Source organism: Haliotis asinina, chromosome 12 (genome assembly GCF_037392515.1).
Source record: "Haliotis asinina isolate JCU_RB_2024 chromosome 12, JCU_Hal_asi_v2, whole genome shotgun sequence".
Classification (NCBI taxonomy): domain Eukaryota; kingdom Metazoa; phylum Mollusca; class Gastropoda; order Lepetellida; family Haliotidae; genus Haliotis; species Haliotis asinina.
The window spans coordinates 14,496,365-14,522,529 of NC_090291.1; the positions used below are offsets into that span (position 1 = coordinate 14,496,365).

General features: G+C 39.6%; 2 protein-coding genes across 2 annotated transcripts; both read left to right on the forward strand.

The window, feature by feature from the left end:
- Positions 1–1,641: 1,641 nt before the first annotated feature.
- On the forward strand, positions 1,642–11,132 carry LOC137258959 (beta-1,3-glucan-binding protein-like). The gene is made up of 12 exons (XM_067796653.1): positions 1,642–1,810; positions 2,573–2,680; positions 3,486–3,620; positions 4,756–4,877; positions 5,691–5,765; positions 6,096–6,156; positions 7,339–7,506; positions 7,778–7,861; positions 8,776–8,884; positions 9,589–9,663; positions 9,962–10,088; positions 10,842–11,132. The coding sequence occupies exons 1-12, from the start codon at positions 1,696–1,698 to the stop codon at positions 11,043–11,045; spliced, it is 1,383 nt and encodes a 460-aa protein (XP_067652754.1). The 5' UTR covers positions 1,642–1,695; the 3' UTR covers positions 11,046–11,132.
- Positions 11,133–12,554: 1,422 nt separating this feature from the next.
- On the forward strand, positions 12,555–26,165 carry LOC137258960 (beta-1,3-glucan-binding protein-like). The gene is made up of 12 exons (XM_067796654.1): positions 12,555–12,750; positions 14,412–14,516; positions 15,949–16,083; positions 18,449–18,570; positions 19,408–19,482; positions 20,533–20,593; positions 22,859–23,026; positions 23,262–23,345; positions 24,164–24,272; positions 24,825–24,899; positions 25,145–25,271; positions 25,870–26,165. The coding sequence occupies exons 1-12, from the start codon at positions 12,639–12,641 to the stop codon at positions 26,068–26,070; spliced, it is 1,374 nt and encodes a 457-aa protein (XP_067652755.1). The 5' UTR covers positions 12,555–12,638; the 3' UTR covers positions 26,071–26,165.

Consider the following 26,165-nt stretch of genomic DNA (forward strand, 5'->3'; position numbering starts at 1 on the left):
TTTTTCATGAACGTTTGTACCCAATATGTTCCAATTTGATGACAGCCTATATTTGGAGACACCAGTTGAATTGGGTGACCTTGACCTTTTCTTCCACGACACTTTTACCTCTTTTGAAACTTACGTTAACGCGGTATCTCATGGACAGTTGTATCCACTGTTTTCAAATCTAGTTAGACCCTACACCGGGCGATTATGCAGACACAGGTTGATTTGGGTGACAGCAGCCGTATTTCCCAGGTCACCACGGCATTGTAAACACATTTCAAACATTGTTTACAAACGATATCTCAATGAAGGCCCAGTGTCTTCAAAGCTGGGGACTGTCTCCCCTGTGGGATTTTGGTGACATTGCCCTTATCTTCAAGGTCACTAGAATATTTGGCGCTTTTTAAACTTTCCTTATCATGTTATCTCATGGATTTCAAATTTGGTGATAACGTACATTTTGGGATTATGCAGACACCAGTTGATATGAGTTACCTTGATCTTATCTTCAAGGCCACAAGGACACTTTGACCACTTTTTAAACTTTTGTTGACACGATATCTCATGAACTGTGGCGCCCAGTGCCTTCAAATGATGTGACAGTCTACATTCGGGGCTATGCAGATACCGTTGGATTTGGATGACATTGATCTCATCTACAAGGTCACCAAGACACTTTGCCTACTTTTTAAACTTTTGTTAACATGATATCTCATGAATTCTTGTACCCGATGCATACAAATTTGGTGATAGCCTACATTAAGGGATTTTGTAGACACCAGTTGATTTGGGTGACATTGACCTTATTTTTTTCACCTTATTTTCAAGATCACAACAACACTTTGACTACTTTTCGAACATGATATCTCATAAAACACTGCACCCCCCCAATGTCTTCAATATTTTTACATTTTTACATGTATACACCCGGGTTTATATATGTGAAGAACATGTATACATCCGGGTTTGAATTGGTCTCCAGAAACTATGCCTGTCGCGAGAGGCGACTAAAGGGATCGGAAGGTCGGCCTGTTGACTTAATTCGTTCATGACATCGTATACCAACAGCATAGCTCGATGCTCATGCTGTTGCCCACTGGATTGTATGGTTCAGACTCGATTATGTTCGGTGCGGTAACGACCTGAACTTTTCACCCAACTGTAATGCAAGACACTTTTCGTAAAAAAACATGGTGTGATGTATATGTATACGTGTGGTTTTTTTGTTTTTTGTTGTTTTTTGTTTGTTTGGTTTTTTTTGGTTTTTTTGTTTTTGTTTTTTGGGCGGGATTTAATGATAACAAGCGCGGATCATTTGAGGAATTTATTATCAGCTATATATATTGCAGACTGGTGTCAGATTCTGAAAAGGTACATGAAAGAGCAAGTGGGCGAGTGAGTATGGTTTTACGCTTCTTTTAGCAACATTTTATCTATATCAGCGCGGATTAAACTGCCTAAGGGTTGGGCTTCATATTTTGTATCCAAGTGGGGAATGGAACCCGGGTCTTCGGCGTAACAAGCGGGCACCTTCACCAGACTTACTTGTAGGACATCCACAACAGATTGCTCTGTAATTAGACCGATAAGATGGGAATTTCACACGATGTCGTCACACATTCCTGATATTACTCCAGTGGGCTCACAGTCTTGTCACTGACGCTGTCTCCGTGGTGGCCAACAGCGGCGGCCTCAGTGTTGACCAGAATGACCGTCAACATTTACTTCTTTACTTCACTGCTGGTCGGACTTTGTTATGCGTCTCTACATCCAACTGTCAAATATGACAGGGACAAGAACGAAATAATCCTATCCTTTCCACGTAAGTGTAAAACATACGATTACTTCACATTGTCATTCCAGTGTCCGTGGTTGCTCAAGAGCGTCATAGATCATTGTACTATGTAGAGGTCTTATGCCAACTGTAGATAGAATACTTATCCGGTTGGATTAGAATTAATCTTCATCGACCCAGGCTTGTCGTAAGCGGTGACTACCTCGATCACGATCGCGGAATTGTTCATACAAGTAAAGTGTGTATGCCCGCGCGCGCGCGCGCGTGTGTGTATAATTTTTTAAAATTTTTTTTTTATTTTATTTTGTAAATATGACTCTGTTTTTCAGGATAACGCTACTGTTTCATGTCAGGAATGTACTCATGTACTCTTAACCACTTAATCAGTTTGAGAAGGTGGTGTAGTCAGTTGGGTTAAGCATTCGCTTGTCACGCCTTAGACCCGGATTCGATTCCTCACATGGCTTGAAGCGTCACCTGCTGTAATATAGCTGGGGTATGCTAAAAACCGGCGTAAGACCATAGTCACTCACTCATTTGGGATCGATAGACCTATAAACCGAATGGCAACAATGTATGTAGTCTATATCTTGTGTCCCGTGATATTGCCCGAATATTGCTAAAATGCACTGACTCGCTCACTAAATCAATGGTCAAATGAACAATTTCACCACGCACACTCGTTCAGAACGTTCATTCTTTAATGTCACAATACACGACTGCTGAATCACACCATAAAAGGCATGCATTATTCTAAAAGAGCAACGTGTAACAATTTTGTCTTGGCAGATGTAGCGACTGATGTTCATGCGATCGACTTGTCATATGCACTTTATATCCTCAAGCAACAGAGTCCGGTTTCTTACTTGACCAACACCGTCAGACTGCATAAACAAGGTAACTATAAACGTTAAACGGTTCATCGCTTCTATTGCAATTGTCCTTACAATCATAAATGACAATCATTTGTAGTGATGATAATCTGGATCGCAGAAATGTATTGCAATGAATCGTCATAACATGCCTTACTATCAATTTTGTAAGTGCATGGTGTTTATATAAAAGTTCGTTCAGTCATGGTCTGCGTGTTTGCAACTGATGCACTTCCACAATGACGGGGGTAAGGGGGACCTCTGAGGTTTAATTTTCGGATATACAGAGACGTCTTTCTGTTGAATGTCAAAGGAAGGTTTGGATCAATGTGTTTGCAACTGAAACCTCTCTGTAATGAGAAAAAAAGGATTTACATCTTCTCTTTTTCACAGAGTCTTTCTGTTGAATATCACGGTAGTTTTTGACCCAGACGTTTGCATCTGGAACATTTCTGAAATGAGAAGAGGGGATTATATCTGAGGTTTAATCTTCTGATTTATAAAGAAACGTTTTTCTGTTGAATGTCAAGGTAGTTTTTGATCCATAAACTGAAATATTTCTGTGATAAGAAGTAGAAATGGTATTTACATATGAGGTTTTAAAGTTCTGATTTATTCAGAACGCATTTGTGCTAAATGCCAAAGGAAGATTTTGGTCCTTGCAGGAAAAATATTTTACAGGGTTATACATTGTTTTGTTCTCAACATAAGATAAGATAGTCTACCTTGAGACACAAGATCACGACAGCCATTTAAAAATTACAGTGCAAATCTGTCGATTATCTTCAAGGCAATTTCAGTCACTATGATGCTATCTCCGTTTATTTCAGCAGATGGACATTTCACTTACCGGGTCCAAACCAAGAGCGCATTCACTGACAATGATGTGTTGGACTATTCTGTAGCATATTTATCTGCCACCGGAGACGTTCTTCATCAAGTTAATGATGTATATATCATCCCACGTATGTATACATATGGTTCATAAACATAGATATGGTTCATAGAAATCCATGTAAAAAGTATCATATTAACGGTATATTAACGGTTAACGGTTTTCTTCGGGTATTTTTTAATTTAATTTATTTTTTTTTTAATTTTTGTTCTTGTTTTTATGGGTTTTTTTGTTTATTTGTCGTTGTTGCTTTTTTGTTCTGTTTTTATGGGGGTTTTTTTTGTTTATTTGTCGTTGTTTCTTAGGAGTCCGTTTGTTGATGCTATTGTTTGGAAGGGCGATAAATCTTTACCTTTAACCGAAATTGGAATCACCATAATGATGCATACATCATCATCCCACAATGATACTGACTGAAAAAACGCCGTATTAGGTAATATTATTATTTGATCACATTTCTGATTCTCATAAGGAGCTATGATACTCGGCGGGTATGTTCATATCTCAGATTCGTCTCAGATAATGTCGGTTCGATGGGTTAGTGAATTGGTGAAAGTGTTCGCTTGCGGACGACACGGGTTCGATTCCACACATGGGTACAATGTGTGGAGTCCATTTCTAATGTCCAGCGCCGTGATATTACTTCGTGAAACAGACTTAATCCACTATCATATATCCTTTAGTTGATTTAAGCAGCTGTATAACGCAACGCTCAGCTTTGTATAATACAGTCAATCAGACAGTCTAGTACTAAATGTCAAGAGCATCGATATATGCAACTGGGAAGCCATGACATGGGTTAGAATTGGTCTTCTGCAGTTCACTCATGTCGTAAGAGGCGACTAACGGGATCGGGTGGTCAGACTCGTTGACATGGCTGACACAATTCATCGTATCCCAGCTATGCAGATCGATGCTTTTGATATTAGATCCTGGCTTGTCTGGTCCAGAAACGATTATTTACAGTTCGTCATTACATGGATTGGTCAGAGAGCAACGTACAAAAATGGACAAAAAATCAATATATTAGTGAAATATTTTAGGGATATCTGCTAGACATATATGAAATATTCTAGCTGTCGATGTACTTGGTCAAACATGTTTTATTGTCTAATTCTATGTATCATAAATGCAGCTTGTTTTACTGACTGAAATCCTGTCGATGTGACTAGATATCCGAATTTTGTTGCATATACCGACAATAGCTGCTTCATCGCTCGGACCTCGATTATACAGACGTGGAACGACCGTTCTTTACGACGATTTCCACACAAACCATCTCGACAGCAACAAATGGAAACATGAAATAACTTGCTTTGGAGGAGGGGTGAGTACCACTAGCGTATCACTGCTTTGCTTTGCAAATCTCACACCAAAGACCGATGAAGCTTAATATCGCATTTAACAATATTTCTGCCTTAGCAGTGACTGGACAAATGGATCTTGATCGATAGCCTGTGGAATCGTTTGTGGGGTGACCCGCCGCTTTAACAAGGAAATTGTTATGATGTGACTTTTCTTAATCTGCCCGTGAAGATCTGGGGTAGAATTGGTCTCCAATAACCCATGCTGTCGTAAAAAGCAGCAAACAAGATCCTGTTGTCGGACTCGCTAACTCGTCTTGCACTTGATGGTTTATACACCACCGTCATTTAGATGGAATATTGCTGAGTGGTGCGATAAAACAACAAACCAACCAGTCTGACTGAACCGTCGATGTTAACACTACAAAATCAATGTAACTGAAGGATTCGTTTGTTCGGATTGTGATCCATATTTTCATGCCCAATGGGCAAGGGAAGTAACTCCAAAAGTGGGAACTTCCGGTGTGCCATGTGCTTCACTGCGGGGAAGAAGTGATGTAGACAGGTTTGTGGGTTTACAAACCTTTTTGTTATGTCAACAACACTCAGTGAAATCAGAAAATTACGAATAGCGATACATTGTAAACACCCTATTGGGAAACAAAAGTCAAGAAATTGCTCAGATATTTGGAAGTAAGGTGACAGTTATCATACGCAGGTATTGTACAGCTTCACTAGGCTACCATAAGTCTACGTTAGGACGAGAACAATACATATTATGTATTATTTTACTGTTATCAATAGAATTAATAATAAGTGTGTGTCATTTCATGCAGGGTGGTCAGTTCCAGATGTACACACCTGAAGCTGCCAACACCTACATCAAAAATGGGGTCCTCTACCTCAGACCGGTAGTAGATCATTTTAGTATTTGGATTTCATCTATATTTGGTGCCATACTGCTTTCTATTTTAATGTATGACCACCATAGTTTATTATGGAAGGTAGATTATGTAAGCTTCGCTCGAGGTTTGGAAGTTCACACACCTACTGTCGGCATAGTAAGTATATTCTCGGGTATATGTGTCTGAGGTAATAATGTTTCTATGCTAAAAGGTCGATGAAGCATGTGATTACGAAGCAGCGCTAAAATTAGGCAAAGCTGATTTGTTGATGGAAAGGTCTTACTTTAAACATAATCTTACCTTATCTCATGCTTGTTCCCGCATCTCTCATTTCAGACATATACCGTAGACAAGTTTGGAGAAAATTTTCTTTACCATGGGGATCTTGATGTTGCCAGTACGTTTTCCTTATTTATCGTGATTTAAAACAACATTTTGGGAGCCCGATTGATGTGTTCATACCCGTTAGACAGAGAGAGTGGAATAAAGTTCAAGAAAGCATTTGCTGCAACAAATATATCACAGGGTTCTAAGCTTGTTCCCCACTCCCTTTGGACGCGCCAATTTGCAATATTCGAGACGAGCCCATCATATATCGGTCCTAGATTTCCTGTGACAGGCGTATATTCACGAACCAGTTCTGGCTCCAAATTCCGCGATCGCTTACTATGACTTTGCTTTACACCGGACCATTTGAAAAGCTATGAACCATTGTTTGTCACCAGAAGAACTAAACTTCACACCCGTGATTAGGTCTTCAGCAATCCATGTTTTTTCGTAAAAGGCGATCGTTGTATGCGTAGCCAGATGCACGTGATGTTGAGTTCCGGGTTGGTCTTGTCAGAAACCCATACTATCCCCAAAAATAAACGCATATGCGATTTGTATTTTTCAAAAATCTCTTAATTACCTATTGTGTCCAAAACATCAATGTAACAAAAGTGTTCATAACATGATTTTACACAATTGCACAAGTGATAAGTCGATTTTACCTGAAAATGTTGGTTTGATGAGTTTCCTTACAAGGATTAGAAAGACATCGCCAAGACGCTATGTCACGTCTATGTCATAGTGAAACCGCTATGTCACGTCTTTGAAAAATGCATGCTGGAGATGGCCAATCTCCTGTTCCCAGTAGTGTGAATGTTAGTCTGAGCAAGATATCATGGCTTGCAGCTCGTTGCAACCATAACAAATGATCGCCCAGTACAGGCAGACCTCGAGTTGCCACTGCAGCCCAAAATCGTACGTCTGGGTACAACAGTTGCCTGATCGTACTGCCACGGGTGAGGGCACAGCAGACAGGGTGCCTGGACCTCAGAGGATATCCGGTCAAATTGTACGCAACAGGTTGAAAGACATTGGTCTCAGAACCAGGAAGCCCGATGTTGGGGTCGTGCTACGTCGTCCCCATCGCACCCAACGTGTCCGTTATCTAAATGTATCCACTTGATTGTTAAGACATTGCCTACTCTTGCGTTACAAAATCGTTTCTTTTTAAGGATTGTATATTATCTACAGACGTTAAGGAACACACGAATAAAGGCATAAATCCATGGCATTTCATGTTTGTCTACAGAGCAATGGGGAACGTGTACATACTACAGTGACAGTGGTTGCCACCGTCTGGGATCGAAGAATGAAATCCCCCCTATCATGTCATCTAAACTCTATTCTAAGGCTTCAGTCACCTATGGAAGAATAGAAGTCGTTGCACAGTTACCTAAAGGAGACTGGTTATGGCCTGGTGAATATTTCCAATTTTTCATGACATTAATGTTTCCTGAAAAGTTTTCGATATTCAGATGAAATACTCCCTGAATAGGTTTCTTTGCTGTCCGTAATAGCTGAAGTATAAATACAAAACGATTCATGTGTCAGCACGTGGTTTAAAGTTTCGAAATGAGACCAGTGAGTGTTTGACGCAACAAGCTACTCCTAACAACACATCATAGTGTGATCAATATATACGTTGTGTGTTAGTTAATCACTCACTCCTCGTTTAATGGTTACCATAGCAATATGGATGCTTCCTCCCAAAAGACCATGGAAATATGGTGGATGGCCAGCTTCCGGCGAGATAGATATCATGGAGGCAAGAGGTAAGTCTCACCTTTCCAGTGTTTTGACTCCAGTCTGTTACCTTTACTGCATTTATAGATGTATGAAAGACTAAGTCTATAGTCAAACTGCCTCTGGGTATACATGTTGCTTCTGCTGTATCATTTTATTTTGATGACTTACACATTATTAATTGTGTGCTGTGAGTAAGCCATAAAATGCTAAAATCAATCCAAGGCTTCTACTCAAGTGGTAAAGCCTGTGCCAAATTTGAAATAATGTATCAACATATTTTGATTGCCCAAGGGGTTTATGACAAGGGTTTTTCCTAAGCCATCTTCTTTTTTTCCATTCGTATCAATGAACAAGCTTATGAAATCGATAAATCGATGCATGGTTCGTGCCATGAATTCAGCTTTACCGTGGACTTGTACAATCAATTCTTCCCTTATTTGCTTCCTTGATTTGCTAGAATATCCAAGAATCCAAACAATTAACTTAAAACATGTTCCAGGCAACACACACACACTGAATAGTTCGCTCCCATTGGCGCCCATTTTGAGTTTTCGTATTTTATTTTTTTTATCTTTTTCTTTTTTATTTATTATTATTTTACTTTCTTCTTTAACGTGTATTCATGGAAACTGCATATTGAATTTCTCCAAATCCTTTGTCCGAAAATGGCCAGAGAGGTTCTGGACTTTTTGGCCTCTAGAATTAAATTGTGACGTATTTTCACCCGATCTATGGGGCTACGGACGCATCGTTTGGCCACAATTTCTTTGAAGTTTGTCTATCGCCTCAGATAGTAATTACAGCGTCAAGATAACTTATATCTGTTACCAAAAGGTAAAAATATCCATGACGGTGGCTTTGCTGGCATACAACATTCGGAGTACCAGTTTCTAACCCCACACAATGGTATAATTTCGTTTTAACCCCTTACTGTTCACAGGCAACCTCAATTTGAAGGATAGCAGTGGTTATAACCATGGCGCCCAGAACATAAGGTCCGGCATTCACTGGGGTGTTTCCGGTCAACTTCACAGTAAGGGATATGGAAGGTATATTTGCAGGATCTTCTTCCGTTTTCTTTTTCTCTTTATTTAATCCTTCACATGTCAGTAACTGTGTCGTATAAGCTGAACACAAAAGTTACACACCGAAGCAAACATATCACCTTTAGGGCGTTCTGACACAGCATTATCTTTTCACGCCGATGGTCCGGGTTCAATTCCACACTTAGGTACAATGTGTGAAGACCATTTCTGGTGATATTGTTGCTCGTTGCTAAAGGGTCAGGACTACCGAATATTCTCCTAGAGCATTGGTGTTGGCATTGTATTGGTAAAAGGATGGAAGTTAATTAGTTTGTTTCAACTAATTTGTACGTACATTTTCACAACGGATCCGCAAATGCAGCCGTATTGCAGTTCATTTATCAAGCTGTCATAAATTATGATTGTTCTGATTCAGCCGTGATGCATCTTCATGGCCTCATCAAACACCAACATACAGATGGGCTCGTAATGTTCAGTTGCCCTCATATTAACGACATGTAAGCGTCACTGTGCTTTTTTAAACGTATCATAATTTAGCGAACAACTTGGAATGGGTAATGAAACAAAAATGCAAATTAGTTTACATGCAATACTGCCTAGTGTGTTCTGATTCCATTTTGCAGTACCAGTTTTCGTCTAAAGTAAATCAAATGTCAAGCAAACTGTTGTTGTTTTTTTTAGTGTTATGTTTGTGTACTGTTTAACAGGGCAAGTGCACCTGGGACAGTATGGGCTGACGACTTCCACACGTACTCCATTGACTGGACATCAGATCACATAAGGTAGGGTGATATATGACAAAAGGATGTTATTGTTCTGTTTGATAATTAACGCCGCGCTCAGCAATATTCCAGACATATGACGTCGGTCTTGGCAAGACGATCGAGTGATCTAAAGCATACGCATCGATCTACGTAACTGGGATATGATGACATGTGTAAACCAAGTCAGATTGCCTGAACACCCGATCCCGTTAATCGCCTCTTGCGACCAACACGGCCTGCTGAAAACCCGGAAACAACACCTGCAGTTTCGTTCTTGACTAAAACGGCAGATACCATGTATGCTCTTCCGTACCAGATTGTCTGTAGATGACCATCCTGTCTTGGCCTGGTCAACACCCCCTCAAGGCTTATGGTCATACAGCCACATGACCGGGCACAACATCTGGGCAAGCGGTGGTAAAGATGCGCCCTTTGACGGACCGGTAATTTGATCTTACAAATACTAAATCTTTTTGCGCGAAGGTAAAAGAAAGGAGATGTATGCAGTTTCTCGTTTAAAGAGAGTGATTTTGGTTTACGCCGCACTCAGCACTATTCCAGCTGTAAGACGGCGATCTATAAATAATTAAATCTGGACCAGACAATCCAGTGATCAACAACAATTCTGATACGATGACATGTGTCAGCAAAGTCAGCGAGCCCAACCACCCGTTAGTCGCGTCTTACGACAAGCATGGGTTGCTAAAGACCTATTCTAACCCGGATGTTCGCGGGTCACTATAGATGTTGCATACGCTCAGTCGTATAGGAAACTATCCGATGTTCTTGCGTATTTTGGTCACGGCAACTTTAGACTAATGAAACATTTTACGCAATTTATTCATAGCACCTGGATATTATATTTGATTTGCATCGCACCCTTTCAAAATAGAGAAACATATCGTTACTATGAAATGTAATAATTTCGTGAGACAATTTAATTATGTTTTTCGTTTCTATGCCAATTGAATCTACAGTTAAACTTTTTTGGTGATAATTTTACACCCAAATTCAACATCTTCTTACGAAAATTCTAGTGGCATGACTCTTTTCCAATTTCTTGTTCTCAGAACAGGATCTAATTTATGGAGCTATATCAGGTCCATAAACAAAGACAATGTGGCTATTGTCAGTCATCTGTTAATGATATGATATTTTGGTTAACGAAGTAAGGGAAATCGTATTAACATTTATAGATGGGTCTCATCCTCAACGTAGCTGTCGGCGACAACAGCGTCTACTTTTCTGATTCTTGGCTCAACCCTAATGGAAAACCGTGGAAGAATGGATCGCCTACCGCCATGGTAGACTTCTGGAAGAACAGGCACCAATGGCAGCCAACTTGGCATGGCGAAGCCGCTGCTATGAAGATCAGGTCCGTCAAGATGATACAGTATTAGAATGCACCCGAGGGGATCGGAAGTTATTATGGATTTGCTTTACGCTCTGAAAAAAAATCATCTGTAATAAAGTTATCAATTTGGTCATCTGGTTAATGCATGCTTCCAGGGTGATACAACATGTCTTGAAATGGATGTCAAGGTTCGAACTAACTCTCCAATGATACGTGGTAAACAGTTTATGCCTTTCTAGTGCGTATTACAATGCAGCCATGGTGCTGTTGATAACGGGAACCTGTACTGTATGAACATTGGCAGCATGTCTCTATAATTATACGTTGCCAGCTGAGATCTATGCAGCAAGTAAGGTCATGATAAAATGACGCCTGTAATGTAATTAAGCTTTTTGCTGCAAAATGCAAGAAATTTATTTCAAGGGCGGGAAAGCCCCACAAAGGAAACATGCTCCCTTTCCTCTTTTGGATTCTATATTTATGTGTTCTGAAAGCTAGATTTGTCTTTCGTCCCAAACATAACAAGACATGATTACCTAACTGCAGAAAAAAGGTTCTTGTCTTTGAGATTTCTCCTGTTTTGCTCTCCTGATATACATATGTCTTTGTGTCATCAATCAGCTCACGTGAGATACAGACTGACCCAGATTTTGACTGTTTGTGATAGTTCTGTACAGAGGCCATGGTATTTTTCTCTGCCTCTGAAGAATGATAAACATTGATCGGAATTTATACAGATAAGATAAACGATTTTTTGCCTTTCCTTTATGCCTGTCACTCTTTTTTTCATATTACACTTTTTTCTGGTGTATTTTTATCAAATATGAAAGTAGTAGTTTTCAGTTGTTAGTTTATATGTACAAAAAATAAATGTGCAAAAAAATGAAACTACAAGACGATAGTTTTAATACACCAGAAGAAACACATATTCTGATTCAGATGCAATGGTACTTTAAACAGATGTTCAGCAGTTATTCTACGTGATGAATCACCATGACCAAAATGTGATTTTTACACATTGAGGTCAACGTAATATATAACTGAACCGTTGATTTTGATTGATAATTTTCGGTACAATGAGGTAAAGGTATTGGATAAGTTTACCGTGAACTCGGATGTTGAGAGCTCAACGTCAGAGGGTATCCGAGGAAGGAACGGTAATACTCAAGATTAGATTACTATTCAATATACCCACACTCTGTCTCATCCCCCACGTAAGTACCATACATCGATATAAAATCGTGTCAAAAATTTCGTTACACAATGTATGATGATCATTTTCGGTTAACGAGTTAACAGTTATACTAGCGCCGAAACATTAACATGCCTCTTTTTTTCTACGCAGATAAAAACTTTATTCCTTTACGTCTGTAATTACATGGTTGTGTGCTTCAACCAGCTTTTGTCCATTTCTTGTTGTCTGAGCTACACACCGGCACAGGTATGTAAAAGTACATTTAAGTAACATTCGAAAAGGTGAATGTGAGATATTAAAAATTCTGTAGATACCTGTGTCATGTATTTGTGCCATTTGCAGTTACTGGCTGATAAGTCAGGATATGTTGGCTCACAGACTCAGCCAAGACAACGTACACTACTTCTGTGGTGGCTAACAGCGGCTGCCCAGATATCCACAAGAATGATCTCTAACGTCTTCCTCACACTTCTGTTTGTCGGGCTTTGTTGGGCGTCTTTACAGCCAACTATCAAACAAGACACAGAGAAGAATGGGCTGACACTGACCTTCCCAAGTAAGTTTAATCATATATAAGAACCGCATGCATATGGTACCATTTGACCAGAATATTTTTGGTCTTGACAATAATTTTAATTAAGTTATTCATCGTATGATTAAAAAGTCATTATCTGGCTGCTTAAATCGTGGCTGTTGGATGATCTCTCTGATACTTCGTCATACAATTCTTGGCATACAGCCATTTTGAAATACTGTGATTCCATTCATTTAGTATGAGGCTAACAGTTCACACTTACATTCCTAAAATCAAATGCGAGATTACTGGTTGGCGTATCTGATGTGCTTGAGAATCAGAATAGTGTCTACACAAGGACTTCTCAGAAGGGCACTAGAATGAAAAAGGTTTCCATACAATTACTGCGTTGTGATAAATACACAGATGATAAATTAAGCGTCCGTTTCTTAGATTACTATTTAACAAATGGGGAATAACAAATGGCTCACTAACAAATGACAGCAATGCCCATCAGGGATGTTACTGGTGCCTGAGTGACCAATCAAATGAACGTGAGTGTCAGAATGGCATACCTAAACATTCCCACCTAAACAGTACATTTGTTCAAACAGTCCTTATTTCTTGAACACACTTATGACGTGACAGCTACTTCGCTTTCGATCTTGGAGGTACGAAAGTAGAATAAGACTTTCAGTCGTCGCTTCTATGTTCGTATATGCATAAAGTCTGAAATATATTTAGGTACGTTTTACTGATAAGTACGTAGACGTTAAAACACTACCCTACTGTACGCATGTCTTCAACACAAGACAGAGTAAACAACAATGAATCACCTGGTTTTGCGCTATACCGCAACACAAGCCCCGAAAATGATGTCTTTATGCAACCAGTCAGATAGCATCAGACGCTTGGTGGACTTGCTCTTATTTCCAGGCTCATCTTAGTGTTATCAACATGGGAAATTTCGCATTGCTCTTACATGGTTTCGTTGTGGCACCCACCCATCATTTAAATATTGAGACTGGTAGACACACAAATACGCGCCTAGACATCACAGGCTACGTGTGATAATGGGGGGAGGGGGGGGGGATATACTGAAAATGAACATCATTATCTTATCGTGTGTACTGAATACAGTTCTTTGCGAACTAAATACATCCCTGCCAAGTTTTATACATACCCTTCTCTGCCAAATTTCAATATATCGATGTCATCAAACAATACTTTTGACGTCAGAAATGTAGCAATGTTTATCTATTATGCTGCAAAGTACCGCCAATCAAATATGACTGCAAGTATGTAATGTATTATTGACCGATGACCTACATACACTCTGTGAATGAAGGTGTTATCCTCAAGAAAAACGTTATGGAATTATTTCATTTATAGCAAGGAATCAATGGCAATGTAGTTATAAACACTCAATATCAGAAAGTATACACTTGCGAGTGCGTTTTGTTCATTTATTATCAAAACCTTACGAAGTGGAAACCAGGATCCTGAACATTGCCCATTTTAGCTCTCCCAAACCATCATAACATTTTCATTTATGCTTCACTTTAGCCACCATATCGCGTAGGTGTAACTGTGTCTTGCATGGCCGTCTATAGAGACTCTGTTGCCATCTTACAAGCGTGCAATCCACGCTTAAAAGTTCAGAGTAAAATCATAGCATTGACTTGTGCATTTTGTTTTTGCAGATGTGCCTGGTGTTGACACGATAGAACTGTCATATGCACTACGTCTTCTGAAGCAACAGGCACATTTACCTCACCTGGCCAACACCGTCAGGATCCATAGGCAGGGTAATTATACTAAACTGGCGGGCAAAAGAAAGTATAGGTTTTTAATAATATTACATATTGTACATTTGCGACAAAATGTGATGACAGTTTGTATAATAGTGACTGCCTAAGTTCCCATTTATGGTTTCTATTGCCAAAACGCAACTTATGGTCGTTATTCTGGAAAAAATCAAGAAAATGGTAAAACATGTACAGAAGTCCAATTTCATGAAATGCTCGTGCAGGAGTTCAGTATAAATTGACTTCTCCGATGCTGCAATATCACTGCAACTGAAAACACACAAAAAGGATGCCACGTTTGACCCAGGAAGAATGAGAGCGAGCTGTTGGAATGGCACAGATGGGAGCAACACATGTGCAAATTGCGAGGACTTTCCATTGCTCACCCCTGACAGTGTCCAGACTTCTACAACGTCACCGGCAGACTGGTACAACTCGAGACAGGCCCCGTAGTGGCAGACCACGTATAACAACGCCCCAAGAAGATCGCTATATTCATCTCAGAAACAGATTTGTGACAGCAACAGCAGAAACAGCACTTGGTCACCGCATTAGTCGACGCACAGTGTCAAGGAGATTGCGTGCAGCAGGAATTCGTGCTTACCGGCCCTTCCGTGGCATGACATTAACCCCTCAACATCGGCGTAACAGACTTCAGTGGGCACAACGAGTATACACATGGCAAGTCCGTAACTGGAGAAGGGTTCTGTTCACAGATGAAAGTCGTTTCAGCTTGTATCGCAATGATGGTAGAGGACGTGTATACAGACGTCGTGGTGAGCGGCTAGCACGTCCATACATCCGGGAAGTTCATCCTTACGGTGGCGGTGGTGTCATGGTATGGGGTGGCATTTGTGGGAAGATCAAAACACCTTTGGCCATAATAAATTTAAACCTGAATGCTCATCGGTATATTCAAGAAGTTCTTCAGCCCGTTGTACTGCCATTTTTACAAACTCAACCACAGGGCATTACACGGCAAGAGTAACACACAACTTTCTGCAGCAAAACAACGTTCATGTTTTACCCTGGCCTGCCTGCTCACCGGATATGAATCCTATTGAACACTTATGGGACCACTTGGACAGACAAATTAGACTTCGGAGACCTGTTCCACATGATCGTCAAGAGTTGCAACGCGCACTTACAGAAGAATGGCAACGGATAGCTAATGACGTCATCAGAAATCCATGACAAATTCCACCTGTGCCAACGTTTTTGTTATGCAAATACCTTGATAGCAATAACTTTATTTTGTTCGATAGTGTATGTCACATGAGACAAGTCCACCGAGTCATAGGTCTTAAATAAGGACACGATTCATATTTTGGTCGCTATGGACACTCCTGCATGTTTAAAATCTCAGAACACAGCTGCATGTTTCTCACAGAAACGCTTCAGTGACAGTTGTGCATTATCTCTGTCTTTTCAGCTGATGGACATTTCTCATACCGAGTTCAAAGCAAGAGGGAATTTGCTGACAATGATGTGCTTGAATACTCAGTAAAATATTTATCTACCACCGGAGACGTTCTTCATCAACTTTATGATGTATACGTCATACCACGTATGTATTTGTCCTTGGATGGAGTGTATCTGGCATGGGTCATATTGTACACTCTTCGAAAAAAGAAACGCAAAACCCCAATATAAACGAAAATATGGTGTTATTCAAGGACGTGTAGATCAGTGGGAAAGAAAGATATATGAATGAAATTTTATGGAGAACTGCATTGCCATCTTGTCCGTATTTCATGAGAAGTGTACTTGGTTTATTCACCATCATGTACATAGATGATCCACCTATTCACGGCATTATCCATCTGTCATATCATGTGTTGTGCTCTAGAGAGTGTTGAAGTTTGTTTTATTGGGGTTTTTTTGTTTTTATTACAATTATTATTTTATTTTATTTACTAGTATTTATTTATTTTTGGGGGGAAGGGGTGCTTATACGTTTTGTTGTTCTTACTTTGGTTAAGTGTTTTGGGTTTATTATTATTATTTTTTTATGTTTGTCTGTTTTGCTTATTTTGTTTTTAATTAATCATTTAAATAATCAATTTAATTTGTTTTAATACGTGCAGATGTATAAAGACGAGAACCGACGAGATGGGTATAAACTATACATGTTACATGCAACGTTGTTTTTTAATTTAAAAAAAAAAAACAACCTTGATTTAGACAATGAGGTTTATTGGTCTGCACAAAGTCTGATGTCTCGAAACAAACTTTTTCAAACCAATTTCAAACTGAAATTGATAATTTGAAACATCTGAATTTCTAACGTAACTGCATTTCAAACAGCAAAACGCAAATACAACTCAGGTGCAACTCTCTTACTTTGAGTTAAATATCGAATTCTATTTATTCTGGAAATGTCTGTTCATACGTTTTCTCACATTTAAGTAACAATTTTAACCTAAGTCAAAACTGAAGAAATGAGGACCTGGGGTCCCTTTGACGAAGCACTAAGGTTATCGTAAGTCACTAAGGTAACCCTAGTGAAATGTTAATGAATGGAAGTAAAGGTTCATCTTAGTAAAGTTTGTTTGAAAGGAGCCCCAGACTCACTGTTTCATCTCAATGCAGATGATTGCACATACTTTCATTCAAAGGTACGCCAGGTCTGGAATCCAGTACCTGTACATTTCACGATGATACCAGTGAAATAGTCATGACTGTTAGCGTCAAACAACATTCGTTCAAGTGATACAGACTATAAGGTGTTCACTGGTCACGAGGGGGACATGAGTTCATGTACCGTCGATGTTTGTTTATGTTCCCTGAGCCCTCGTTACCCTGAGCCCGCAGGGCGAGGGGAACATACACAAACATCGAGGGTACATCAAACCATGGGCCTCGAAGGACCGGTGAACAACGTATTTATCTTACCGAACACCTCAATGTTAATTTTGAATCGACTGAAGCATGGGTATCGGATCGTACCCTTCAGCCAACCTGCATGAATAAAACGATTTGAATCTTGCAGCTTTTTCCCCGCAGATATTGTCTTAGTAAAGTCGCTGCTGTGAAATTTCAATTGTTATAAATAGTCACAAGGACTACACTTGAAAGTTTTGTAAAAAGTTATGTATTTAAATGCGAGGCAAATCTTTTCGTGTCCATCGCTGGATTTTGCAGATGACACAAGAAAAACTTTAGAGTTACCTCCCTTCCATCGATTTGCATTTGCAAAACATAGGTGTTTTCCATGCATCATGCGTGATTTAATGTTTTCGAGATAAAGAAGTACCACCCCGAAATAACGAATGACCACCCCGAAGTAAGGAATGAGTTGCCATTGGTAACATTGGGTACACTGAAAATAATAGAAGAGCGCTTAGCCAATCAGAAAACGACATTTGTGTGAGGTAAGGTAATACGTTTTGAAAACCATGTAGTTTATGACTGTTCATCGCCCTATGACCCCGGTAACATCCATCCAGATCTTTTCTTCAGCGCGCAATGCTTGTCGCAGATAACTGATTCTGGCGGTTAGGTTGCTGATTTGTTTAGTGCGGCTTATCTCCGTTGCGTGTGTTGATGCTCATGACGTTGGTCATTGGATTTCCTGATCCAGATCTGCATTTATTTATGGCCGTGATAGAACTGTAATTATGTTGAGTAGACAGGCAATACAACAGTCATTTTATAATGCTGTCAAATATATAAACAGCAAACCGTGACAGAAGATGTCAAAATCTGATACACCCTCCTCCTGTCACACTCCCGCTACAAAGTTCCAATCGTGAAAGCTAAGAGAGCCTGTACATCTTTTATTCCAAGAATCATACGTCTTCTAAATAAGTGTGAAGATATTTAAATCAGTGAATTTATGTAAATACGTTAAGCATAAATTGATGTGTCAGTAGCTCCTCTGGTGTCACACAAATTGCTGAAAATGCATTCTATTCTTCTCCGACATCTAGCGGCATCAGCTCTCAGCCCTCGACTATATCGACGTGGAACAACTGTCCTGTTAGACGAATTCCACCATCATTATGTTGACCACAACAATTGGAAACATGAAGTTACTTGCAGAGGAACCGGGGTAAGAATCGTCACCCATCATGATGTTTGATCTTCATGATCTTCACCGTCTGATTCGTGAGATTTGCTATGGCATTAAGTCAGTCCGAGCACAGGTAACTCCCAAAGAATAGCGATTTTGAGCGTTTGGGGTTTTTATGTGAACAAAGCAAAAATTTTGGGAAAGTCACTGAGCTACTTGTATTACTATCACATGTCATTATGTCATTAGACACTAACATACATGCCGATGTATCGGGGACAGGGGGTGTTTGGGGTGCAGCATACTTAATACCCACATTGCCAGCACATTCCTGCAGGTACCCATTTTACAGCTGGGTTCCGTGAGACATGGTGAGTCTAAGTATCTTGTCCAAGGATACTACGCATATGTGCCCACCTAGGTGCTCCCAATGGGGATCGAACACGGGCCTTCAGCGTAATAGGCAGACGCCATACCACTGTACTGCTGCGCTCCACAAATATCACTGACGTACAGACGTGGTTTGCCGGAAGTCAACGTCTTGCTTTTGTATCGTTTTCAGTTTGAATCAGGGATCTGCAATGATCTTAGTTACAGATACAGAAACATACACGACCAGGGTATCAAAAATGGATCTTTGATTAATCCACTGTTAAAAGGACTATTTTACTAACAAAATACATGACAAGGAGATGATCCCATGGATAAAGAACATATATATGCTCCAACCATTTGTTTGGTAAATTAATTATAGTATCTGGAACAAAATATCTTTATTGAAATATAGCAGTTGTATACGAACAGAAGTATTTCTTTCTCATCATACTGCAAAGTGTCATTTATAGAAGTTATAAACCAGAGCTAATTTTATTTCAGGGCGGGCAGTTCCAAATGTTTACACCAGAATCGGCAAACAGCTACGTCAGGAACGGCGTTCTCTACATCAAACCGGTACAATATTTCCCTATGTCCATCACTGAGTTTTGTTTGACGCCGCACGCAGCAAATATTCCAGGTATATGACGGCGGTCTGTGAATAATCGAGTCTGGGCCAGACAATCCAGGGATCAATAGCGTAAGCATCGGTCCACGCAAATGGGATACGATGGCATGTCAACCAAGCCCACGAGTCTGACCACCAGATCCTGTTAGCCGCCTCTTACGACAAGCATGGGTTACTGAAGAGTGAGTGAGTGAGTCGAGTTTTACGCCGCACTCAGCAATATATGCCAGCTATATATGACAGCGGTCTGGGAATAATCGAGTCTGGACCAGACAATCCAGTGATCAACAACATGACCATCGATCTGCGCATTTGGGAACCGATGACCAAGTCAGCGAGTCTGACCACCCGATCCCGGGGTTACTGAAGAGAAATTCTAACCCGGATCTTCACGGGAATCCATCGATGAACAATTACTACCGTACATTTAATTCAGTGCGTAACGTTTGACATTTATGGAAGCAATGTTGCGTCGGTTTCTTTTTAACGTTTAACGCAGATTGGTAGAATAAAGGTTCCTCTTCCCATTCAATTGTTGGCGTCGTGGAAGTAATCGAACATTAGCTACTTCTAGTGCGCAGAATAAATATACAAACTCGTTTCAACAGCATCATATGTCCGTATTGTAAGTATTCTTAGATATAAGTATCTAATGATTGACACAGATTGCAATAAAGCTATAGTTACTTCTTGGTTGTAGTACCGAATGTTTGAACTATAGTCTGTTTGCAATGAAAACGTACCGATGAATTTCTGTTTAAACAAAAAAGTAAATAAAAAAGTTAAATTCAGATAGTGAATCTTTATTTTACTTTATTCGCTCTTCGTTTTTGTTTTTTTTTTTGTTGTTGTTGTTTTTGTTTTGTGGGTTTTTTTTGTTTTTGTTTTTAGTGAAATTCATCGGTACGTTTTCACTGCTAGCATACTATAAGAATCTGTATCATGTTTTGAGAGTTTTCGAATTCAACAAACCTTTTATTCTAAGATGATTATTTCAGACATTTACAGTGGACAAATTTGGAGAGAGCTTTCTTCATAATGGTGTACTGGATGTTCGCAGTAAGTTTTCCCGATGTTGAAAAGTAACTTTACAATGTATGGTATGGATATACAGCTCCTCTATTATTCACACCCTGACGTTCCTGGGCTATTCTGTGACCCTTCACCAGGAGAAAGACAGAACATTATTTACAAGCGAAATATATACTACGTACAGGAGATGGAATTAAAGAGTGAGGTACACAGAGAACAAGGAAATTAAGTGATATGTTTGTATTGAGATGTGCAGCGTTTAAAGAGATTAAGTGGTATGTTTATGCAATAGATTGGTGTGAGTGTATATCGCTTTTGTTGTAGAAATATTCTGCAGTATATGCCGTTGTTATGCTTGAAGCCAGGTTGTATCACGTCACTCTGATTAATCGCCCATTAATCTGTAGTTCTTGTATGTTTCGAATGTCAAGTGGATTTCACACAGAAGAAAGTATTATAAACAAAGCAGTCGAACAGAAACAGTGAGTGGGTTCAGTTTTACGCCGCACTCAGCAATATTGCAGTTATATGGCGGTGGCCAGTAAATAATCGAGACTAGACCAGATCTGCACGAACTGCACAATTGGGAACCGATTACATGAGTCAACCACGTCAGCGAGCCTGACCACCCGGTCCCGACAAAACAGTGAGGTAAATAAGGCAGATCGATTTTAAAACAAAGCAGGCAAACAAAGTGAGTGAATTAAATGTTTACGTCACACCGGCAATATTTCAGACGACAAATCCTTACATATTAAGAATAAATGTAGTTATACCTTTTTAAAAACCCGTCAGCAAAGGACAATCTAAAGACTAGATTATCACAAATTAATTACAAGAAGTTTGAGTTCAGAGTAAAATGCTAAATCATTTGAAAATAATACAAAATGAATATGAAATCGGGATATAGATCGCCAGCAAAGGAATTCAGGACACCATGCTAGGGGCGATGGGGACTTACATTACTTTTGCTACATACATGGGTCCTACTTTGATTTACAAGATCACTTCAGCTGTTGAAGAATTTTCAGCAATTTAGCCCTTTCTTAAAACTACAATAACTCTGCAATTACAATTCTGGCAATAACTGACATTGAATCGTGCGTTCTTATATACCGGTAAACAAAGTATTATCCAGTCCATTTTGTGAAGTGTTGCAATCATGCAAATGATGTGCTACAGCATAGCGTGAAGTTTCGGTGTAAAGTCTCTCACTTGGTTAAATCTTCCAAGGCTGACGTCTATGTAATATTCATGATCTCTGTTGATCTGAGGTTTGTGACGTTGTCAATCAACTATTCAACTACATGCATCTTCCAATCAGCTTTTTGTAAATAAACATTGTGACATCTTATTTTTTGTTCTCTGTGTGGCATCTTCTAGTCATGTGTTACTTATTATCAATTACCCGTTGTTATCAATGATGATCTGCTGCTTGTTTTGACAAATAACGGTGTCAGATTTCACACTGAAATGTCACTATTTTCCATGGACAAGAAATAGTTATCTCCGTTTTTTTAAATTTTCCCATTCCTAGAGTTCCGATAAAACATATTTTGAGATGACTGACAAAAATCGCTCTTCCTATCACGCAGGGGTCAAGTTCTGTGAGACATGGTGACATATAATATCCACATGACGATCGCGATCTCTCACACTAAAGCACACACAAAAGCAGTCAATAAAAGCCCAACAAAGCGAACAAAATTGGCCGTAATAGCGGCCTTCCATCACAAGTGACACACAAAATGATATGTTTAATTCCAGCAGGTGCAGACAAATGTTTCAGAACCTTACTATGGTGCTATCATATTTAGGGTATCATAACGAAAACCTGGATTCATGTTATCTGAAAGACGTTTAAGATAATGATATCCTGATTCTGCCATGTCTTCAAATTTAACGCACTCCATGAAGAAGATATGATTAAGGATATCCTGACTGTTCCATGTCTTCACGTTTGACGTAGTTCTTGAGAAAGTTCGGTACAAGATATCCTGTTTGTTCCAAGCCCTGATGTTTGCCATAATTAATGAGAAAGATAGGGTACTGGCTATCCTGTTTGTTCCAAGCCCTGATGTTTGCCATAATTCTTGGGAAAGATAGGGTACTGGATATCCTGTTTGTTCCAAGCCTTCATGTTTGCCACAATTCTTGAGGATAGTAAGCTACTGGATATTCTGTTTGTTCAAAGCGTTCATGTATGACGTAATCATGAGGAAGGTACGGTAGTAGAGTATCAAGTTTTCCCGTATAGCACAAATCTTGAGGATGACATCGTGTCTTTTCCAGAGCAGTGGGGAACGTGTACGTATATCAGCGACAACGGATGCTACCGTACTGGAGCCAACAATGGAATTGCACCTATCATGTCGGCAAAACTCTATTCAAAAGCTTCCATCACCTACGGGAGGGTAGAAGTCGTTGCAAAATTGCCTAAAGGGGATTGGTTAAAACCAGGTGAGTAAGATTTTAAGTTTGATGCAACCACCGTTTAACATTAGTTGTTCCTTTGAAAATAGCCATTAATTTTTTTTAATAGCATCGTGTTTGAAGGTTGAGGTTTCGTGTCGCTAATTTCATAATTTTGAACAGCTGTAATTGTAATGGTTAATTAACTAAAGATTGGTTTATAAATTGGGCGTATATTTTATGCAGTCACATAATACAACTCCGCATTTCATGGTTACCATAGCAATATGGATGCTTCCTCCCACGAGACCTTGGAAATATGGCGGATGGCCAAACTCTGGTGAAATAGACATCATGGAAGCAAGAGGTAAGTGATGTCTGAATCAGAGATGGAAGAAAATGATGCTTCAACTTTCAAACGCCATCGACACTGGAATTGGATTTGACAACTGTGTTTAGATGTTGCAGTATATATATGTATTTTAACTTGGATTCGTAAGTTGAAGTGACGTTGAAACGTTGCAGACCCCGTATCATGACAGGCTGTAATGTTGCATTCGGGATGAATTTAATGTAATTCTTGGTCGGTGAGATACGTACGAATGGTTTTCTATTTTGTGAACCGCTACGAATATTTTCAAATATAACAGACAAGCATTTGTCTGATGAATTGGCACTTAGTTTGATACGGATTGGAAAGATTATATATTATTATCCTGTGTCAACCTCAAGCATAACAGTCCTTCAAAATGAATCTGCATTCTAAGTCACAGTCTTTATAAGGAAAAGATCTGTTAGCACCATTATAAAAGACCTTTGAAACGCTTTGTGCATAGCTCTAAATATGCCCAAACATTGCCCTACAGATTCTGTTAGTTACCTCTTGTTGGTGGGTTGAAGAAGTCCAAGATCTATGAGGAGCTATAAATACGTAAACCAGTGGATGTTAGAATCACTTTTTAGACACCACTGTCATGTTGTTGGAAAGTTGCTGAGGACAGCGTTAAACAACGTGCAAACCAACTGTGATTAAGAACCAAATCCGAAGAACAATAGAACAATTCCATTGTGAAAAATGGCAAGGAAGTTGACATGACAACGATATGAACGAATCAATGAAATACTGTATGAGGAACAGTTATGCGTGAAAAGAGCCTTAACATATTCTCTCGTTTTTGCTCCAAGGAAACATCAACTTGAAGGATAGTAATGGCAATGATCATGGTGCACAGTTTTTCCGCTCTACACTTCACTGGGGAGTTTCCGATCAGCACCGAAGCAAGGGATATGGAAGGTAGCCCTTCAATCTCTGTCGTTAAATAATTCTTCATTGACTGAGTGATAGAACTTCACAATTACATACACAATCACAACGGCCTGTCCAAAAGAAGCCGGGTTCAATATGAGCAGTTGTTGCACCTCGACTTCACATTGGCATATCCAGCTGTCTAGGAATTGAGTATACTGATTAACGTTTTGGAGCATGTTGAGTTTTGAATTTGGTTTGACGCCATAGTCGGCTTCTTGTTACGAATATGTGCACAGCGGACCTATCAGTGTACTGGTCTACTGTACTGTAGTCATAACTGAAACATACGACCACCATTCCATGCTTATTGTACAGAGCGACGTTTCAGTCTAATTAACCTTTAGCTTGGAAACAGTGAAAGTATCTATACAGAGACGTTGCTGTAAAAGGAAGCTGACATGTTGTCCATACCTTGGTCCTGAATAAAGATTGCGGATACACCACTATCAAGTTCTGATTTCAGAGGTTTCCATTTGGTATATTAACTATAGTAATAAATATAATTACAAAGAAAAAGGTCTGTTTTCTCTTTAATAGGAAAAGTGCACCTGGGACAGTGTGGGCTGACGATTACCACACTTATTCCGTTGACTGGACATCAGATCACATAAGGTGGGAACACATTGTAAAAAGGAACAGGAAGATCACATCACGTAATGTGTGTGCTAACTATTTACTGTTTACAGCTTCAAGCAAGGAACTTTTGAAATCATGCACTTTTATCATAATATCGGTTTACCGTAAATGCCCCAACAAAATGGAAGACATGGCGGAAAGCTATTAGCCTGCAGCCATTGCTGTGTGGTATCCCAAAACACATATACCAATATCTCGACATGAATTTTCTTTTGTGCCAGACTGTCTGTAGATGACCATCCTGTCTTGGCCTGGTCAACACCTTCCCAAGGCGTATGGTCATACAGTCACCTGACCGGACACAACATCTGGGCAAGCGGTGGTAAAGATGCTCCCTTTGACGGACCGGTAATTTGAACTTACAAAAACTAAATCTTTTTGCGCGAAGGTAAAAGAAACGAGATGTTTCTCGTTCTCGTTTGAAGACAGTGAGTTTGGTTTACGCCGCACTCAGCACTGTTCCAGCTGTAAGACGACGATCTATAAATAATTAAGTCTAGACCAGACAATCCAGTGATCAACAACAATTGGAATATCAATTTTAATTTTCAACATGGGTAACACATATGGAAACTGGATGAATGTGGGTTCCCATTTCAAAAATGGATTATATTATACACAAAAGATGGATACTATGGGAATGATGGTTTGTGGATATTGATCCTGGTAGCAACTGTTTTCCTCTTGGTATTTATTTTCTTTACGAGACACTCATTTGACGTCTCCCTAAAGTGTTGAGTGATAGTAATATCGACATGGATTATATACTGCACAGCCAAAACTTATGCCATAACAAGCGAACCGCTGAGTTCGTTATACAATACAATATGCACAATAAGTGTACACGTTATAATCAGCCATATAGATAGCTGCACTCTCCTCGTATTGCAGTCCTTATCAATTGGACAAACAGTGTGTAACTATTGGGAACACATACCACTTCCAGATGGGTCTTATCCTCAACGTCGCTGTTGGCGATGATGTCTACTTTCCCGATTCATGGCACAATGCTAATGGAAAACCGTGGAAGAATGGGTCACCTACCGCCATGGCAGACTTTTGGAAGAACAGGCACCAATGGCAGCCAACTTGGCATGGTGAAGACGCTGCCATGAAGATCAGGTCCGTCAAGATGATACAATACTAGATTGCATCTGCGGGACCTTGGATGACATCCTGAAGTCCAAACAATCCAAACACTTGGAATGATCTTTATATGTGGAATTAAACATGTTCACGGTT

Coding starts and splice junctions, on each gene's coding strand:
- LOC137258959 (XM_067796653.1), top strand. CDS start 1,696: ATGACCGTCAACATTTACTTCTTTACTTCACTGCTGGTCGGACTTTGT. Junction 4,878..5,690: donor TAACTTGCTTTGGAGGAGGG/GTGAGTACCACT, acceptor CATTTCATGCAG/GGTGGTCAGTTCCAGATGTA. Junction 10,089..10,841: donor ATGCGCCCTTTGACGGACCG/GTAATTTGATCT, acceptor TAACATTTATAG/ATGGGTCTCATCCTCAACGT.
- LOC137258960 (XM_067796654.1), top strand. CDS start 12,639: ATGATCTCTAACGTCTTCCTCACACTTCTGTTTGTCGGGCTTTGTTGG. Junction 23,027..23,261: donor AGGGGATTGGTTAAAACCAG/GTGAGTAAGATT, acceptor TGGTTACCATAG/CAATATGGATGCTTCCTCCC. Junction 24,900..25,144: donor TGGACATCAGATCACATAAG/GTGGGAACACAT, acceptor CTTTTGTGCCAG/ACTGTCTGTAGATGACCATC.